Below are 20747 nucleotides of genomic sequence, written 5' to 3'. Positions count from 1 at the left end.
CGAAGAGTGCGCATGATTGAAAAGAACCACTGAATCTTTTTAACCGGTTCTTTTAAAGAACTTCAAAAGAACCGATTCGCATAAATGATTCTTCTCGTCGCTATTGTTTATTGAACTACACAGCATGAATCCACAAGAGGGTGCTCTTCACCAAATTAAGCCCTTTTGAGAAAACAAGAAATTGTCTCCAGTAGAAAGGCTGAGATAATACTGTGAATCACAGTCTCTATTTAATAGCAGAGCTCTAGTGAATATGTTATAAAAGTTTAATACCGAATAAGACAAATGAATTTCTACAATGTTTTCAGTCTCAATGATTCTCAATGCAGTGTCCTATCCAGATCAAGTACATAACAATACATGAAACACAATCTAAAAAAAAATTATCAGGACGCATTATATCATTCCTAAGTACAGTATACTGAGAAATTGCTGAACTTGCTCTTAAGTTCTATGAAAACCACCACTTCAAAAGGCAGATGTGGGAATCAGCTCCAAGTTCGTTAGTTTCATGTCTGTGTTTTGTGTGATCCGCTGTAGAGTCCAAATGGACACCACAACTACAGACAGAAGGACTTGAAAATAATCATATGTATAGAAGAACATTCACATTGCTGCCTTTGCAACTCCGTTTCAATCAAGAGGGCGCTTCTTTACAAACGTTACATAAGTACAGAAATATTGTACTCGCACAGTACAAGATTTTAAAGTCATGTTTTAGCACAGTATTGATTTCATCTCATTTTGGATACAAGAAAATGTTCCTATTAATGTATATTTTATATAAAAAAGGGGGAATGAAGATCGAGTCAGCGAGAAACTCTGCTGCTTCTAGAGTCTTGCGATGTTTCAAGGGATCCTCAGTCTTGTTTGTAATGGGTTGCAGTTAACCATCCATCTCCACTTGTGAGTTCTCAGTGGTGTTGTCCTCAAGGACCTTGGAAGGAGTGAGAGGTTCCAGTTGTGAGTCTGTGTTCACAGACTCCATTCCATCAGTTTTACAAAGAAAATCAGAGGGAGTTATGCCACAATCTGGGAGGGCAGAAATGGGGCTACCAGGTGCCTCAGAGGGTGAGTGAGGGGAAAGGCTCTTGGGTGATTCCTCCCCTGATACATCATTGAGCGTGGCCCCTATTGTGTCATCATTCCCCTCGTCTGGCTCACTTTTGTCAACTCCAAGGACCTCTGATCCATCCTCCATTACGTTGTCCTTGTTTGGTATATCTTGTACATCACTGATCTCAATGGGTTCGGTCTCATCTCTAGCCTCAGAATCTGATTTAATGGGAAGGAGTTGTTTGGAGTCATCGTGGATTTCCAGTGACCTGAATTATGAGGTGCAAGAACAACAGAAAAGCAAAGTAATATGAACAGAATGACACACAATGCTCCATTAATAATTATGAGCTGATTCACAATATTACCATCAGTTTTTTAGTTACAATAAAGAGGGAAAAAATTCAAAAAATATGTTTAGTATTAATACAATAAAGTATGTTTTTTGGATCATTTGCAAGATTTTTATGCTTTGTGATATTTTTTAATGACAATTACCCCCTACATTTTTTATTACTGCAATGCATATGTACGTTTTATTTTTGAGTGTTTTTATCATTTTCATTATTCCCAAAGGTGATTCTCATTTGATTGTCAGTGCAATGATTTATTTTAAGAAGAAATTAAAGGCATTACAACACTAATATACTATCATCCTAATATACATTTTACCGTTTGTCCCTCTGCATTACAGTATAGATTTTTCTTTCTTTTTAATTACAGTAATGACAAGTGGGGGGGGCAAGCAAATCTTTTTTTATATTATTATTTGATTTGAGGAAAAAAAAATTCTCATTACAGAATTCATTAAATTCAAGGACTCAACTTCCCAACATAAGTCTTAGCAAACTACACAGGAAAAAAACAAATAAGACCTAATGGAAAATGTCTAAGTGTACAAGTAAGTGATTCTTCTGTTTTAAAGTTGTTTTTTTCTTTTTCAATTAGAAAGAGACAGAAAAAAGTAATGCAAATATTCTCCCACTTCCCTTTCACAGCCACTCATAAGCATTTCTCTGTGGTCCACATTAATAAGAATGTGTTTTTCAGCCTTAATTAATGGCAAAACTCCCATTTTAATTTAAGCAAGGTCTCCCGAATACCACTTAATAGGCATCCCAATTACACTAATGAAATTTTTTTTATAACAAATGATATTTCCAAACAATTCATAGGTCAGGGGGTCTGTAGTCATATCCCTGTTTCATCAGAAAAGGTAATTTGTCTCAATCAGGCAAGCTACACTTCCCAGTCTATTTTTACTCTCCTCTTTTCACAGCTCTAACCTCTACATTTAACAAAAATACAAATAAGCATATGGTGTCACTGTACACCAATACATCATGCGTTTAACAATTAGAACAGAACGTTGAGAATAACACCACTAACTTTTTAAAACAGACACAAGCTTTAAAAATACACATGATTTTTAATTTCTTAAAACCTTTAACATATCTTAATTGCATGCAATAAACAACTGAAAATGATACTAAAACCAATAAATAGCTGATAATACAAACAACTTTCTCACCTGTTTACTTCTGATCCTCCATTGGCAACTTTAAAGAAATGAAAATAGTATGCAAGTAAGACAATCTGACATCACAAAGAGAAAAGCAATATTTCTGCAGTGAGTTGAGGGTCAAGCGTCATACCTGGCTCCATGATGACTTGGCAGGAGTGGTTCGGCCTGTTAAGCAAATGCTCGGTCATCTGGTCAGCACCAGAGGCGTCTGCCAGAAAATCACACTTGAGACACACCAGGGTTAGACTCCTTGAACAAAAGGGGAAAAAAAAAAAAAAAAAAAAAAATCACTTTCTGCAAGTTCACATCCAAATAAACCCCTCTATCACAGTAAACTGTGATGTGATATATCAAAACTCACCGCAACCCACGTGGAGGCTTCCTCGCTTTTCCAAACCGTACTTTTGAAGAACTGTTGTGAAACCTGCAGATGAGGAGACCACCACTATCAAAAGATCTGATCACAGTCATCTGGAACTGTTTATTCATTCATTCATGTTCTCCTCTTACCTGACCATATGCTGTTTGAATGCCTTCTGGCAACTTGATCTAAACTTGCATATAGTGCACTTCAGCGATAAAGGATAATGAACGTAAGGGTCCATAACCTCGGAGAGACACTCGACACACTTATTTCCTCCAACTGGGAGTCTGTGAAGAATAAATACTCATCAACATACCTTTTAGCATATAGGCTCTTAATTGTATTATAACACATTTATTATACTTTGGTTGTTACGAGTTCACTAGGGTGTGCGTAAACTTCATCATCAGCATAGCATGTATGTACGTACCCAGATTGCACGTGCTTTAAAGGGATAGTTCACCCAAAAATGAAAATTATCCCATGATTTACTCACCCTCAAGCCATCCTAGGTGTATATGACACTCTTCTTTCAGACGAATGCAATCGGAATTATATTATAAAATATCCTGGCTCTTCCAAGTTTTATAATGGCGCTCTTCAATTTGAAGTCCAAAAAAGTGTATTCATCTATGATAAAAGATATCCACACGGCTCTGGGGGGTTAATAAAGGCCCTCTGAAGTGACGCGATGGGTTTTTGTAAGAAAAATATCCATATTCATAAAATATCCATAATCTAAAATAACTAGCTTCCGGCAGACGGCCAACGCAAATCGATTTAACACCAAAAGAATAACCTCTGACCTGAGGTCACGAATTAGAAGTCTAAAACAATTTTTAAAGAGAAATGTTGGAGGATTTCAATATAAGAGAAGAGGAGCTTGAATTTGTAGACCATTCTTATTTGTTTGAACCGCGAGAGCCGTCTAAGCTTAAGCTACTCTTACATCCTATGTGATGCATCGCTTCAGAATTTACTCTTTTGGCCTAAGTCGACGTGCGTAGTTTATATAGTTTTAAATATGGATATTTTTCTTACAAAAACCCATTGCTTCACTTCAGAAAGCATTTATTCACCCTCTGGAGTTGTATGGAATACTTTTACGATGGATGGATGCACTTTTTTGGGCTTCAAAATCGTGAGCGCCATTCATTACAATTATAAAGCTTGGAAGATCAAGGATATTTTTTAGTATAACTCCAATTGTGTTCATCTGAAAGAAGATAGTCATATACACTTAGGATGGTTTGAGGGTGAGTAAATCATGGGATAATTTGCATTTTTGAGTGAGCTATCCCTTTTAAATAATTTTTTTTAAAAATTTGCACTAACCCCAGACCACTGTTTCACATTTAAATAAGAAATGGAAGAGACTAAACAACATTGTTGTTGTACACATGCACTGAGTGTTTGCGTCAAAACTGAAGTATACTTTGGGCTTAAGAATCCTCACTTCAAACGTTTAAGCTCATTATTATGGATGGTTCGGTTGAAGCTGAATTGGTTTGCAGTCTTTGCTCTTCCTCCATTTATGTTTGGTTTAGTTGTGTTTGCTGGTGTTCTGACAGGTTGTTTGGCCGTTTCAGGACTTGTGGGTATTATGTAGGATTTGCTTGAAGCATCAGAACACATTGGTGCACCAGAAACTGAGGCCCGAATTGTCACCTAAAAAGATAAAATTATGCTAATGAGAAGGACTAATGAAAAGTATAATCCCAAATCATCTGTGATTATACAGTATAGTTTATATTATAGTCTAGAATCTGGATGATCTAGTTATTTAACTTTCAATTTTAAAAGTTTTGGTTTTAAGCAGACCTTGGTTCCTGGAGGCAATCCTTCAAGTTTTCTTGGCTTCCTATAGGTTCGATGGAAGTGTGTTTTGTGTTCCACTTTTTCCTTGTAGGTGAGGAAATTTAATCTGCACTTTCCACATCTTTGAATCCCCTTTTTCTAGAAAATACAATAAAAGAACACAGAACATATACAAAATCACTTTAATTTTGATGTTTAATAATATTTATTGATAAAAATATTTATTGTTAAAAAATAAAGATTGGACTCTTCTAAAAACTATGCACTATATAGTTTCAGGCCGTATTTTATACTGTTATTTGAGGAAAATGCCATAAAATCAAGTTTAACTTAGTAGCCATGTCTCTAATCCGCATCATTCCACCACCACGTGCACTATTGTTTTGGTTATAAATCTTGCTCTTGGCCGATCTGACTCGTGGTTAATCTGGTTTGCTGTTGCCAGGAAGAAGCCCACAAGGAATAACCAAGAAGGTGAATAGAGTAAGCCGCCACTGTCAGCCTGTTATATATTGCACCAAGGTGTTCGGCAGACAACCAAATCAATCCAACCTTAGAGTGAGAGCCAATAGGGCAGCACACAAATGAGTTGCACATTGTGCTGACTTCAGATCAGTGAAGTCTCAAGCTCCAAATCCAAAAGAAACAGATGATGTCTTGTCCAAGAACATGTCAAAAAGACTCATGGTCTTTGGTTTAAATTATTATACAAGGAGGCAATAAATCCACTTCCATAGCCATGCAAAACGCAAATAGAAACACACCTATGAGGTTATACACTCACTTGATGTCTCATGTAGTGTTGCATGTACATGTGGCCACTGCGAAGGACTTTCAGGCAAAAGGGACAAAGCAGGTCTTTAGTGTTTTCATGAACTGTGCGGAAATGGTTATCCACATCAGAGAAGAAGGAAGACCTGTAGTTACAAACCTTCAAGAGAGCAAAAACAAAGTGAGAACCAAGTATTCGAAACACAAATTACACAGAGCACTGATGAAGCTTTACCTGACAGGCATAAGGCATCTCTCCAGGTTTGTGATTGTCCCTCATGTGCTCTAGAAGGACTTGCTCCGTCTCGAAAGCCAATTCACATATTTTACAGTTGGCTGGGGAAAGAAAAGATAACACTACACTTAAAATATTTCAAAACCATCAACTCTGGTGAAATATTATCATTCCAATTACACCATCAATGACTAAGTCCTCCAGGAAAGTTCTTACTTAAAGGGTTAGTTCACCCAAAGAAAATAATGTCATTTATTACTCACCCTCGTGTTGTTCTACAACCGTAAGGCCTTCATTCATCTTCGTAACACAAATTAAGATATTTTGATTAAATCCGATGGCTCAGTGAGGCCTCTATAGACAGCAATGCCACTGAAAATCTCAAGATCCATAAAGGTACTAAAAACATATTTAAAACAGTTCATGTGAGTTCAGTGGTTCTACCGTAATATTATAAAGCGATGAGAATATTTTTTGTGTGCCAAAAAACAAAATAACGACTTTAACAATATAGTGATGAGCCGATTTTAAGACACTGCTTCGGAGCTTTACGAATCGAATCAGTGGATCGGACTGCCAAAGTCATGTGATTTCAGCAGTTTAGCCATTTGATAGGAGACCCGAATCACTGATTTGATTCGTAAACTATATTGTTGAAAAGTCTTAATTTTGTTTTTGGCGCACAAAAATACTCTCGTTGCTTTATAATATTAAAGGTGCTCTAAGCGATGTCACACGTTTTTAGGCCAAAACATTTTTGTCACATACAGCAAACATCTTCTCACTATCCGCTAGCTGCCTGTCCCCTGAACAAACTGTAAAAAAAAAAAAAAAAACGCGGTCTCTGTAGTCGCCACAAGCTCCGAAAACGGACACAAAAACAAACTGGTGCAGCCTGGACCACAAATCATAATAAACATGCTCCAGCCAATAACCGACAAGAATGATTTTAAATGCACGTTCATGACTGTTTCAGGAAGCACGGAGGGGAGGGGAGGAGGAGGAGGAAGGAGGGTCTAGCTAGCCTCTGTTTTGTTTGACAACACTTCGAACGTCAACAGAAAGTTACTCCGCCCAGGATCACTTAGAGCACCTTTAAGGGTTCTACTGAACTCACATGAACTGTTTTAAATATATATTTTTTAGTACTTTTATGGAACTTGAGATTTTCAATGGCATTGCTGTCTATAGAGGCCTCACTGAGCCATCGGATTTAATCAAAATATCTTAATTTGTGTTCCGAAGATGAACGAAGGTCTTAAGCTGGATTTATACTTTCGCCTGTCTCCGCACTGCGAGCCTCCGCTGACTGTGGGCGCATGTCCCCAAACAGACGAGATGTTTATACTTGACACGCCCGCCATTGTTCTATTCTTTGAAACGACAAGAGGCGACTGGGAGAAATTGTTCTTTAAAAGGATTAGTCCACTTTCAAATAAATTTTTCCTGAATTTACTCACCCACGTCATCCAACATGTTCATGTCTTTCTTTCTTCAGTCAAAAAGAAATTAAGGTTTTTGATGAAAACATTCCAGGATTATACTCCTTATAGTGGACTTCAATGGCCTCCAAGCGGTTGAAGGTCAAAATTACAGTTTCAGTGCAGCTTCAAATGGCTTTAAACGATACCAGACGAGGAATAAGGGTCTTATCTAGTGAAACAATCTGTCATTTCTACAAAAATACAACTATATATGCTTTATAAACACAGATGATCGCTGTATGTCCTGCGCCTTCCCTATTCTACTTATGGAAAAAAACGGAACTGGCGCCGCGTTCGTTCCGTAAGTTGAATAGGGAAGGCGTAGGACATACAGAGTAAGCTTTTTGAAGAATGCGGAAAGCGGAAGCAAGTACAAGGCGATCATTTGTGTTTATATTCCGCCAACGCCCGATGACATCACTTTTGTCGCGCGCACCCAGGCGAACTTGCGGACACGTCGAGTATAAATCAGGCTTTACAGGTGTAGAATGACATGAGGGTGAGCAATAAATGACATTATTTTCATTTTTGGGTGAACTAACTCTTTAAGTTTGAAAATCGTAATTATGATGTGATTTTTGTCAGAAAGCATTGTGCAGTTTTTTTAAAGCTTTGTTAGTGTAAAAGACTACATTTGGTGTGAAATTGATGCTTTACGTATTTTATCATTCTCATTCATCCACAGAGAATGATGGAGAAATGTAATTTTGTAGCACAAGTGTTAGCTAAATGACTACTACCTTCTCTCATACTACCAGACTGGTCCACATTGTGGCTTAAGGCCTGTTCACACCAAGATTGATAACGTTGAAGTTTCAAGAATTGTTTTAATTCTATGAGAATTGGGAAGTCCACACCACAACTATAACAACAACACAGATGAATGCTATAATTGGAATCACTTTCAGAACTTTTTTTTTTTTTTTTTACAGCTGATGAACATTGTTGGTGTGGACACTAATATAGTTATCCTTATAATTATCGCTCTTGCTGTGAATGGGCCTTTATTTTGGCCAGAACCACCCATTTAAATGGGGAAAGACTAAAGTGTTGTGACTTACTGGTGGACTCAAAGGGACTGTGGGCACTCTCTATGTGACATTGCAGTTGAAATGGAGTTGAATACTGCCGGTAACAGTGCTGACATGTAGTGTGACTCTCCCAGCTCTCACTGTTCTGCTTCTCCAATTCCAGGTGATGTTTCATGTGGTTCATGAACCTGAGTGAGAGGGAAAAAAAAAAAAAAAAAAAACAGATGACGAGGAGCAAAGGATGGCATTACAAAGAGAGAACGAGCAAAAATGAAGTGAAGCAGTCCAGATAAAGGCTAATTTTCAGCTGTGGCCTTCATTTACATAGCAGTTGAAGAATCAGAGGGCCACATCTCTCAGTGGGTGGGCGTTAACAGCCCGAGTGACCAACTCCCTGGAAAATTATTGGCCCTGTCGACTCTGACAATTTCTGACACATTTAAAATTATTACTCACAGTTGCAATGACCCCAACATTTTGCTCATCCATGCAAAGCCACATACCGCAAACACTGTTTATGGATGGTGATTGTGTCATATTTTCCTTTTTAAAATGTCTAATAAAATAACAGAAGCTACAGCAAGCCCCAAAAGGATAGATATACAATCACACACAGAGTAAAGTCACACAATAAAACAAAACCCAATTCAGTCTATTAGAAATGTTCATGCTTTCAAGTTCAAGTTTCAATTAAGTATGTCACCTCTCTTCGATTATTTTAAGTGTGTGCGTGCAGAGATTTCTGAGAAAAAGAAAAAAAAAGGTGTGATACTCGCAACCAAAACCGAGTTGTTCCAAATTGGCTTGCAGCATGCCTCAAGAGAGTAAGAGTGAGAAGGCATTGGGTACACCTGCAACCTGTGACATTAATGATACTCTTTAAGGTAAATGCCCTGCTCCACAAACAGCTGCTGTCTGGGGAGAACTCAGTTTGACAAGCGGGACCACCATTGACAAAGGTGTGACGACTAAACAGGAAAGCCTTTGATGTGCAAGGAAGTGAATGTCAAACAGATGTACAACATTCAAACAGGTAAACCACCACAAAGTGTCTGCACTCTCAGGAGTGGCGTTTCCTTTTGTTTTTCAAAAAGCATCTAAAAATAGACCCATAGCATCCTCTGAGAATCATGCCGTTTCAGATGTTGCAACCGAAGTTCTCATCCTATTTTTGAAACGGGTCATACCTCAGCTTTGTATAAAGATTACACTAGATTTACAAGATACAAATGAGCAGTACATGAACTACTAACTCATCATAAACCGTAATTCATCAAAGACGTCTGAAGGGAAGAGAAAATGCCAAAGTTAAAATAGCTAATGTTCAGTGTCCTTTGGGAATACAAAATAAAACTCATGCACAGTTAAATATAATTAGCCAAATTACAAACATACGCTATTAAAAGTCACCTTTGAACAGTGCGAGGCCTGTGCGCGTGTACTCAAGAAGCATTTGAGCTCCCAAGGGTTTTCGCGAGACAAATTAGCAAATATTCTACTTAAAGTTCACGTTCTAACAGTGCATAATAGCCATTATCATACCAGCAATTATACTGCACTGCTTCTTTGTTTAATGATGTGTTGTTCAGGCTGCCTCTCTCCTCGTTGCCTCACCAGCCATTGGTGCCCTGACGCTGAACGGCCAATTTTTCAGTCAGCGTGTTCTGCAACCTCAGCTCCCTAATAGGGATTTTTATGCGGCTGAACTGTGACCCCCGCCGCCAGAACTTGGGGTGCGCTGCAAACGCGCCTCCCCATTAAAAGGAGCTTACTGAGGCTTTTCTCACGCCGTGGCTGAGTAAAGTTATTTAATCACAAGAACAGTTCTTATAGCAGCCAAACTACCTTCCATTATTCATCTAGGGCCTCTAGAGGGAACGGGGGTCTGATAATGTCATCCATCTGAGTGGGAATCCAGTGATGGGGTCTGAGAATGGCTGATTCCCCCAGTCTCTTTCTCTCTCTCTAACTATTGCTCTCTCCATCTCCTGTAGCTAATGACTCTCATGAGCAATGTTCCCTCTAACCCGCATGCGTCACATTGCTCCCGCGCATACCAAAACAATTACACACACACACACACACACACACACACACACACACACACACACACACACACACACACACACACACACACACACAAAAAAACCAACCTAGGATTACTTCAAGCATTTTCATCTGTGACAAATTAAATAACATCTACCGAGACTAAGGTCTATAGAGACCTTAGCACCAGACTTGGCCACTGACTGATTACAAATGGTATTTCAATAACATATAATAGTGTTACACTGGATTTTATTTTTTGTTTGTTTTTTGCATAACTTTAACATTCAAACAAATATACTGTACAAAATATACAACTATACCTGATATTGTTCTTGAGCATTTTTAAACAGCTGTTGCACTTGAAGCTAGTGTAGGACTTGAACTTGGAAATCAGAGATGAATCCCCTTCACATTTCCCATAGTAAAAGTCTGAAACCAGCATGATCAGTTTGCCTTTTTCAGTCTCAATGACTTTCGGTGAGACGGCTTGTTTGTCAGGCTTTGATGTTGAAGGGAATACCGAATCCAATTCAGGGCAGCAAAGCTGAAGAGGAGGAGGGGAAGGAGAGCGTCATATCTCAATACTGCAATCAGTGTTGGGTGTAATATATTACCAAATAATTAATTACTGTAATTTAATTACTTAAAAAGTAAGGGATTACTTTTAATTTTTCTGTAATTTAATTACACTTACTTCTAATGTAACTGCATTAAATACTGTATAGACTATAGAACAGTTACATACAAAACAGTGGATTTAGCATCAATATTTAACATCTAATGTTAAAAACGTATGGTACTAATGAATATTTTTGCATAAATATTAACAATTAGTAGCATGAGATTCTCTTGAAATATAAAACAAAAAAAATTATATTATTGAACAAAAATATATTACATTAATTTTACTGGAAATAAAAAAAAAGTTACATTTTAGGTGCCAGTGTCATAAAGTATTTGTCTCTTCAGAATACTTGGATTAAATGGTTTGATTCATATGGATTACTTTTATGATGTCTTAATGAACTTTTTGAAGCTTGAAATTGATTAAACTCAAAGCGGTTAATACAGGAAACAAAAGAAAATAGTAAACAAACCAACCTTCATATGACTTTTTAAAAACTGAAAGCCAAACACATCTTGACACTTGGGACATTTCTTTGTGTAGGAGAAATTTTCTACAGCTGTCAAAGAAGGGGGGGGAAAGATTAAAAGATGAACAGATTGTTGCTTCTGGAAATCCTGTAATACATAATGAACAAAAACCTATCCATGTCAAGCTTACCTCTTTTGTTGTTTATGTCATTTATCATTGTGCCATTATCTGTGGGTCATAAAAAACCCCAAAAATGACTAATCAAGCCTCTATTCACAAAAAACAACAAAAACAAACAAACAAACAACAAAAAAAAAACTCTTTCAAAAATACCAAAAAGGCCTCTAGATTTTCTAGTTGATTTGGTATATTTTTATAGTTTTTTTTTTTTATTGAATTGTAGCTAAGTGCATGGATAAAATTCATCTTTGTGGATGGTTTCTCCACATAGATAAATAAAATTGTTACATTTAATTGCAGTGGCTCAATCATCCAAAAATGATGGTGGGTGGACGGTAATTTACAACCTTTAATTTTGGTAAATAATACACTAACCTAGAAACACTAATACAGCTAAGACATTAGAAACACTTTTCACAGCCTTATTCCAAACACAAACACCACAAACACCACAAACACCACAAACACACACACACACACACACACACACACACAGGCTTACCTCTGCTGTTCATAGGTTGCAAAGTTTTTTGTTTAACTATAGTTGGGGAGACGCCTGGTGTGTTTTGAGAGACTGAAGTAGTGTGGGATTGAGGAGAAAGATTAGCCGGGGCTTGTACGTTGGACAAGGTCACCACATTGTCCTGGATGAGCTGCACTTGAGGCCTGTGAATGACCCCTGGCTTTGGTGCAGCACTGACCTGTGGCACTATCTGCTGACCAGCTGCTTGGGAAACAAACACAAAATAAAGAAAGTATCATACACCAATTCACCTCATTAGCATTCATGAAAAAATCCTGAATGTATCACAGTTTCCATAAAAAAATATTAAGCAGAACAACTGATTTCAACTTAGAATTTTTTCTAATGATGTTGAAAATTCAGTTTTGCAATCACAAAATTACATTTTAAAATATATTCAAAAAGAAAACATGTTTCACAATATTACAATAAACAATATTCGACCATTGTCGCATTACATCACGCTGCGACAGCTAAAAGCTGTCTACACTGGACGCGAGCGCCGTGATGCATCCAAAGACAATACAACCCATTATAATCAGTGATATTGTCTACACTGGATGCGGCATGGTGCGACGCGACAATTCCCGACAGTAAACGGATTCCCTGTTCTATTTCTCATGTAGTCCAAGTGCTTTGCAACAGTCGGTTGGTTGCGCACAGTGTAAACAGCATCAAGCCACAACCGCTAAACAGCTAAAAGCCGTCTTCACTGAACCTGACAAACCGACCATTGCAAAGCACTTGGACTATGTCAGAAATAGAACGGGAATCCGCTTACTTTCGGGAATTTGTTGTCGCATCACACCGCGCCGAATCAAGTGTAGACAATATCACTGATTATAATGGGTTCTATTGTAATTTGACAAGTCGCACCGCTCGTGTCCGGTGTAGACACGGTGCTAGTGCTCAATTCTGATTTAATGCTCAGATCTGATATCTGTGTGTGGCTGTTCATATTATGTTTTTAAATGTGGCCAATACCACATTCAAAGTCAGAGACCCTTTTCAAAAACATTAAAGGGTTAGTTCACCCAAAAATGAAAATTTAGCTACATATCAGTTGCGGTAAACGGAAGCTCAAGCATGTTTGCTTGATGTGTGAGAACCAGTGAGGTTCATTCTTGTGTGTTACGCTGCATGTTTGAGCTTCCACAAGAATCAAAGAGTTAAGTTCTCGCACGTCAAGCAAGTATGGTCGAGCTTCTGTTTATGTTCACTGATCAATATTTATGTTAAAGGGTTAATTCACCCAAAAATGTAAATTCTGTCATTAATTACTCACCCCCACGTCGCTCCAAACCCGTAAGACTGTAGTTCATCTTTGGAACACAAATGAAGATCTTCTAATGAAATCTAAGAGCTTTCTGTACTTCCATTGACAGTCTACATACACTATATTGCCAAAAGTATAAAGTGCCAAAAGCCTTTACGTATACATGAACTTTAATGACATCCCATTCTTAATCCGTAGGGTTTAATATGGAGTTGGCCCACCCTTTACAGCTATAACAGCTTCAACTCTTCTGGGAAGGCTTTCCACAAGGTTTAGGAGTGTGTTTATGGGAATTTTTGACCATTCTTCTAGAAGTGCATTTGTGAGGTCAGGCACTGATGTTGGACGAGAAGGCCTGGCTCGCAGTCTCCGCTCTAATTCATTCCAAAGGTGTTCTATCGGGTTGAGGTCAGGACTCTCTGCAGGCCAGTCAAGTTCCTCCACACCAAACTCGCTCATCCATGTCTTTATGGACCTTGCTTTGTGCACTGGTGCGCAGTCATGTTGGGACAGGAAGGGGTCATCCCCCCTTCGCCAAACTTTATTCTTGGCACAATGCAGTCAGGCAAGTACCGTTCTCCTGGTAACCACCAAACGCAGATTCATCCATCGGATTGCCAGACAGAGAAGCTTAATTCATCACTCCAGAGAACACATCTCCACTGCTCTAGAGTCTAGTGTCGGCATGCTTTACACCACTGCATCTGACGCTTTGCATTGCACTTAGTGATGTAAGGCTTGGATGCAGCTGCTCAGCCATGGAAACCCATTCCATGAAGCTCTCTATGCACTGTTCTTGAGCTAATCTGAAGGGGGGTGGTTTGGAGGGGTGTCCCAATAGACCCCTTAAAAGCTTGTAAACATTGCAACGTTTCCTGGTGGGCGGGGCTTAGCTGGAGGCAAAAACAGACGCTGGACTCAATGTTGACAAGCGTAAGCTAGCATGTTTTAGGAGGGATTTATTAAACATAGATGCAGAAGAAGGTTCAGAACTGTCCGAATATGTACAGTCACTGACTCTGCGGGACCGCGACAGCTATTTTTGTAAATTAACTTACGTTTTGGATATTTCCTAGACAACATATGAATTAATTCCCATATGAAGTAATTACTTTCAGGTGGTTCGGGGAATTTTGTCAAGGCTTACTGTCTAATGTAACCTATCGCTGGGCTAATTATGATTAGCAATGCATTTTAAGAGACCATTCAAAGGATGGCACACACATCTATCGCTGTATGTTTGTTTAACATTTAAGCTAGCGCACTGAAAGTTGGCGACTTTTCACCTATAAAACAGAAACTTGCTGATTTGTACTAGATAAAACCAACACACCATTACATATGCATGAAGTGTGCACTGCAAACCCGAGTATTATTTATGATCGTCTCCGTCCAGTCTGTACGCCGTATTGCATTCAACCACAATTATCTTTTTGATTTCTGTGAAGGAATGTCTCCCGGGATCTGGTAAAACTTAAGTTTTCTATTCTGGCAGCCAAAAACACAACAAGACGACATTTTAAAGTCAAAACCTCAAACTTTTAGCGCGCCTGCTACGAGTTCTTATTTATGTTTTGCCTCCAGCTAGAGCGGTGACGTCACAGTGACGTAGGCGATTAAGGGGTCTATACTTTTGGCAATATAGTGTACCACGTTCAAGCCTCAGAAATGTTGTAAAGATATCATAAAAAAAAAAAAAAAAATTATGTGACTCCAGTGGTTTAATCTCAATTTTATGAAGCGACGTGAGTGCTTTGTTTGGGGAAAAAACAAACAAACGCAATTTACCACTTTACAAAATATTAATCTCCAACGCACGTTCATGAGATCACAAAGAAGAATGTGTGTTATGTTGATCCGAGAGCAGAAGTTGTTTCGTTAATGCATTACGGCCAACACTTAAAGGGGGGGGGGGGGGGGGGGTTGTAATGCTATTTCATGCATTCTGACTTATTTACACTGTTAAAGAGTTGCATTCTCATGCTAAACATGGCCAAAGTTTCAAAACACGAGTTGGACGTATGACGGAGTATTTCTGTGCCAAATCCACAACTTCGGTACAGGATTCTGAGAGTTTTTATCGAGTGTGTCCTGTATGATGTCAAAAGAGAGCACAACTCCTTGTAAAGGCACTACTCCCTGATAAGCGTGCACACACACATCACCAGAGCAAGAGCACGCCCATCAACGCGTTTCGTTCGGGATACGGAAGCTGAGAGATTTTTCAACAATGGCTGTGTCCAATTCAGGGGCTGCACACTTTGAAGGCTTTGTTTTTATTTGATGTTGATTAGGCTAGTATTAGTTTAAATGGAAAAGACATTAAAATTGGTGATCAGATGTATGGACATTTTTTAATGCAATTTCAATGATATCAAACACCTCAGTAGTGTGGGAAAAAACAACAACTACATAGACACATTGATACCTGGCACAACAGTGAAAGTGGTTCCTGGTGGATACTGTGACCCCAAAGAGCCGATGAACGAGGTGTTGCTGTTGAGATTCTGTGGTGACGCCACAATGTAACCCTGGCGAAGTGATAATGATTATATGATAATTAAGTAATTTAAATTAATAAAGAAAGATTCAGTACCCTGATCAAACGGGCCAAGCCTATGAAAACACATCTATAAAATCAAATTCATGAATGATTATTAACAATTGGTAAAAATTAAATATGTTCAGCACAAATCACATATTAACATTACAGATTTTACCTGGGAAAGTTGATTTTAACTGGAAAAGCAGCAAAGAGTTACCTGATTGTTAATGATGATGGGTTGAGGGGCTGTTGGAGGTCCTAGAGTTGTGTTGAGAGGGATGAGGATGGGGTTGCCTCCTGATGGAGCTGCACCTCTGACCATGAGTGTAGGACCTGTAGCCACCCTAGCAGGGTTTGGCGGGGCTTGGGGATTCTTTTGAGATGATGCCAAGATTGAGGGTTTTTGAACCGGGACATTTCGCTGGTTCTGTTGGTTAACAGCACCTGAAGATCATAAGAAACACAATTATCAACATCTCAAGGACAAGGCCAAAACAGAGGTGTTAGTAAGCCAAAAACTGAACTGCACCTGGTCTTGTATTGGCGGCAGGCTTGGAGCTACAGATTTCACCGACAAATATTGGTTCATCATCATCTTCATCATCATCCAGATCTATTAGATTGATTTCAGGAATTGCCTTCTGCCATGGCTCCAACTCCTCCTCTTCACATTCCATAAACAGCTCAGACATCTGAGAAGAAACAAAAGATATCAGGGCAATGTTATGTGGTTAACATAAACCAGCGCAAGTACACCAACAAAAGCTAGCTAATGCTTGAGAGTCCATAAAAACTAAGATGCTATAAAGATAGTGAAATGAGTTTCAATTCATTCATCTTTGTTGCACACAGGACATAGAATATAGTTATCTACACTTAAGTAATGTGAAGTTTAGAAGCCCAACTAGAGTGGTTGCAAAAACCTGTGATCTACCCCTAGCAGGCACGAGACTATAATCGATTGATACCGCAGACACAGACCGGCTAAAATGCTAATACAGATTCCCAACGTTTTACTCCAAGATATTAATTAGAATCAAAATGCAGTCAAGAAAGAAGTGCACAAATGCTAAGAAATCAGAGTCATGCACACACAGACTCTCTATTTAGCACATTATTCAGAAATCTATTAGCAAACAGGTCGGCTGTCTGGATGCTAACAGGCTAAAAGCAAGAAAAATAGCAAGCGGCTACACAGAGACACGGCAAACCACACAGAAAATGTTCATCTGGGTTTATTATGATAACACACAGTCAAACATTGCATATTAAAAAGCGAAACTCAACCTTACCTTTTAAAATCTCGAAATATTTACATACAACATCTGTGTTGGTTCAGACAGACACGCTCACAGCGGCATGAAGAGCAGAGGCTCATGGGAAATCAGAGGGGCTATTGTTGAGAAACCAAGAGCCTCACGTCTCCCACAGAACCAAGACTCTTTTTTTTACCTCTTTAAAAGGTATCAGTTTATGACAACATTAAAAATACAGAACACAAGGTAACTGTGTGCTGAGAAGCAAAGAAAGTAACTGATACATGAATGAGTCAGACGATGAAAACTAGGCCAAAACAAAGACAAACGCCGTCTATATACATTACAGAACATGTCTTTTAGTAGAGTTTTAGATTTTAAGACTTGCAACGTGACACGTTATACGAAAATAACATCATATTTAGAAATATTTCAAGGAAACTAATGGATATTACCTTCAAAACAACCAATAACATTAGAGTAACGTCAGAAAAGTGTCGTAGCTTGGAGCAACTAAATGGTGATTAAACAGAATCATAAAGATATAATATATAATTCAGCTCTGTAAGAGTTCAATTTGTCAAGTAGCAACTTTCACACTCTTGTCTCGCTTTTGTTTATTTGACCAACAGGTGGCACTATGAGTATTGTGATGGTTTGGATGCATGCCCTTTATTAATAATGAATGTCATCATCACCAGCAGATGACAGGCTACATCATATTCTTTCATTCAGAAAGTTAGCAAGAAAGGGAGTTTTAGGAGCTTTTTTGGATGGCATCTGTAAGCTGTTTTGGCTTAGTGAGATTAAACTGTGCAGCCCTTTGTTCTGGACAGACAATTAGTCTGTGACATTCTTTTTGTAGCCTTTTGAAAGATAAATATCTGTTAATTAACTTGTTTAAAGTTGGTTCATGTTTGAATGTATGTAAAGATTAGTAACATTTTCCCCCTGTTCTCTCTGTTCTTTATGAAGTATTCTACTTTATCATTTTACTCAGTATCACTATTTTGGATATCACTGAAAATATTGGATATTATTATTTTGCACATTGTAATTTTATAATATTATTTTGTAATATTAAGCACATTGTAATTTACAGCATACAAACAGAACAGCTATCATGATTTATTGTAGTTCAAGTCAAGCACTGTATGAATGTGCTATTTGTTGCCATTAAGATGCTGTTAATTTTACAGCACACTTTGTTTTTTGTTTTTTTAAGTAGGCTATGCTTATATTGACAACACAGAAGGCTGTTTTTTCTGTTTTACATATTCACTCATATATTAGAATATTAGTTATTTAGAATCTATTTTATAAAACACAAGTCCCAAAATGAATAACAACAATAACATTATTGCAAACAATCATATATTTTTTTATTATATTTCATAACTTATCACATAACTTATCATAAATAAACCTATGCATATACTATATTTTGCACAATTGTTTATAATTTTTTCATGCTGTTGCTCTTTCTATTCTTGATGTACCATTGGTTGAACTGTTGTGGCTGACTGTGTAATTCTTGTGCATGCAGTGATGATGAAGAAAGAAAATAAAATGTGTGGTGATCAAAGTTAGGTCTAGTTATATAAGGTTTGAAAGGAGGAATAGCAAAGCATAGTTTTGGAGGAGTGAGCAATAGTTCAAACGGTCTTCTCTGCATGTCTGCTTCTGCACTTGTTCCAGCAGAACACTTATTGCAGCTGAAATTATGTATCCCATGCTTCAAATATGCTCAATTTCTCCCAATACTAATAAAACACATACCAAGCAAAGCCCACATTTATGTGAACGGAGTTGGGTGGTAAACCAAACTGATTTTAGGAGGTGCTCCAGTGGTCCTTTACTCCCCTAGCAAGGTTGTATGATTCGCCACACATGATATTCATCCGCACCGTTGAAGAACGCTCAAGTCTACGGCGCTGGCGGAAGGACACAATTTCTAACGTCATCGTTGTGCTTCGGTTATCGCCAAGCAAAAATGTCTGCCTAAGGGAAACTCGCAAGTTACATAGTGGATATTTGCAAAATTCAATCGCAAAAGATACCGATTTCATTATCTTTCCGACTCGAAACAAGGAAACCTACGCCGTCACCGGCACACCCGATCGCCCTAGTTGGATTTTTGACAGCAGAAAAGGTAAAATATTGCACAGAGTTTCTGAGAGGTTTCGGACTGGGTGAAAGAAGTTGGGATAGAAGAAAAGACGGGAGCCGAAATGGAGCGAAAGGGGTCGGCATTCGCTTAAACACTTCAGCTTGACACCGCACTGTTCATTGTCCGTGTTAAAATGTGTGTTATGTCAGTGCTTATGGTCAGTTTTCGCTTAATCGTTTCGTGGTCGCACCATTATTATGAATAGGTAACTGCCAATTTCGAACAACAACAACAACAGCAGCAGCCGCAGCGTTGTTTGTAAAGTAACCGTTTTCCCGTAAAGCAACAACAACAAAAGTGTGTAACTGCAGATGTTTTGACAGCGCGTGTGAGTTCATTGTGAGCTCGTGACTTTTGATACATTGAGGAATCAAACGCGTGCAGTTGAAAAATGATGCTGCGGGTCCATGTGTGTGACACCATCGAGCGAGCGCAGCGTCTTTCTCAACATGTCCACGTTTGGTCATCCCAAAAACCTTATTAGGCCTGCTCTCTTACATTAAAATAAAACCTCTTTCCATCGTGTCACCTCATGTCATGCGATTGCTATTATTAACAGAAAGAAATTCCGTAACCTTATCTAAAGCTGTCAATAATACGAAGCTGGGGAAGGGAGGTCTTGCTTCTGTCTCTCAGGAGCTTTTAATAACTATTTAAAGGATAACACATAGGTTTTGATCAACGACAACCAGGTCCTTCGATTGCCCAGGTTTTGTTCAAAGGTATTGGAACAGCGCAAAGTTGTGCTAAAGACTGAAGATGGGGATGTTTAGCAAATCTGTCAAGCTGCGGATGTTCACCGATGTCATTTGCATAAGCTGTGCTGGCTAGCATGAAGCTTCAGCACACATTAGGCTCTCAGATTGAGCGGAATGATGTTTGTGTTTTGTAGATTTAGTAAAGGATCGTAAGGATGAACCCTCAGCAGCGGATTGCCGCTATCGGGACGGATAAGGAGCTGAGTGATCTGCTGGATTTTAGCGCGGTAAGACACATCAATTATTACTCTCTTCCAACTTTTCTCATTCGTTTAGTCAGTCACTTCTAAGATATGCATGATTAGATATGAAGTATTACTATATATATATATATATATATATATATATATATATATATATATATATAGCTAATTTGGGATCAATTAAGTATTCATATTTAATATTCATTATAATGTAAATGCTTTTAAAATACTTTTGTATTCATTAAACATGAAACATTGTGTCTTCCCATAGATGTTTTCTCCACCTGTAAACAGTGGGAAAACTAGGCCGACCACTCTTGGAAGCAGCCAGTTCAGCGCATCAGGTAGGACTTCCTGTGGAAATCCTTTAATGAAAGATTTTCTTCTTCTCACACTGTCCAGTCACC

At 38.3% G+C, this 20747-nt stretch overlaps 2 protein-coding genes across 11 annotated transcripts in view; one reads left to right on the top strand and one right to left on the bottom strand.

The window, feature by feature from the left end:
* Positions 1-252: 252 nt before the first annotated feature.
* Positions 253-17401, bottom strand: znf280d (zinc finger protein 280D). Of its 2 annotated transcripts, none has more exons than XM_048185068.1 (18): positions 17246-17401; positions 16483-16645; positions 16171-16397; positions 15837-15939; positions 12112-12336; positions 11619-11657; positions 11435-11517; positions 10654-10877; positions 8315-8472; positions 5770-5870; positions 5548-5694; positions 4767-4901; positions 4402-4613; positions 3092-3232; positions 2943-3005; positions 2712-2830; positions 2588-2615; positions 253-1325 (listed from the first exon to the last, which is right to left on the bottom strand). In XM_048185068.1, exons 2-18 carry the CDS (start codon positions 16643-16645, stop codon positions 887-889), a joined length of 2607 nt encoding a protein of 868 aa, XP_048041025.1. In that variant the 5' UTR covers positions 17246-17401; the 3' UTR covers positions 253-886. The 2 variants fall into 2 exon arrangements, with proteins under 2 accessions (XP_048041025.1, XP_048041026.1); XM_048185069.1 differs by having other exon boundaries at positions 12112-12333.
* Positions 17402-18800: 1399 nt separating this feature from the next.
* Positions 18801-20747, top strand: part of tcf12 (transcription factor 12) — a 144763-nt gene continuing 142816 nt past the window's right edge. For 2 of the 9 annotated variants that reach the window (XM_048185077.1, XM_048185079.1), the window contains exons 1-2: positions 20306-20364; positions 20612-20684. Coding sequence is in view for 6 of the 9 variants with exons in the window: in XM_048185070.1 (XP_048041027.1) it covers positions 20293-20364; positions 20612-20684 (145 nt within the window). In the remaining 3 variants the exon portion in view is untranslated. Of the gene's footprint in view, positions 19362-19387; positions 19455-20271; positions 20365-20611; positions 20685-20747 lie in introns of those variants that run through there. The other 7 variants (XM_048185070.1, XM_048185072.1, XM_048185076.1 and 4 more) reach the window with 7 other exon arrangements.

Source organism: Megalobrama amblycephala, linkage group LG3, assembly GCF_018812025.1.
Source record: "Megalobrama amblycephala isolate DHTTF-2021 linkage group LG3, ASM1881202v1, whole genome shotgun sequence".
Classification (NCBI taxonomy): domain Eukaryota; kingdom Metazoa; phylum Chordata; class Actinopteri; order Cypriniformes; family Xenocyprididae; genus Megalobrama; species Megalobrama amblycephala.
The sequence above is the reverse complement of the archived record's forward strand: the minus strand, read 5'-3'. Positions and strand labels throughout refer to the sequence as shown.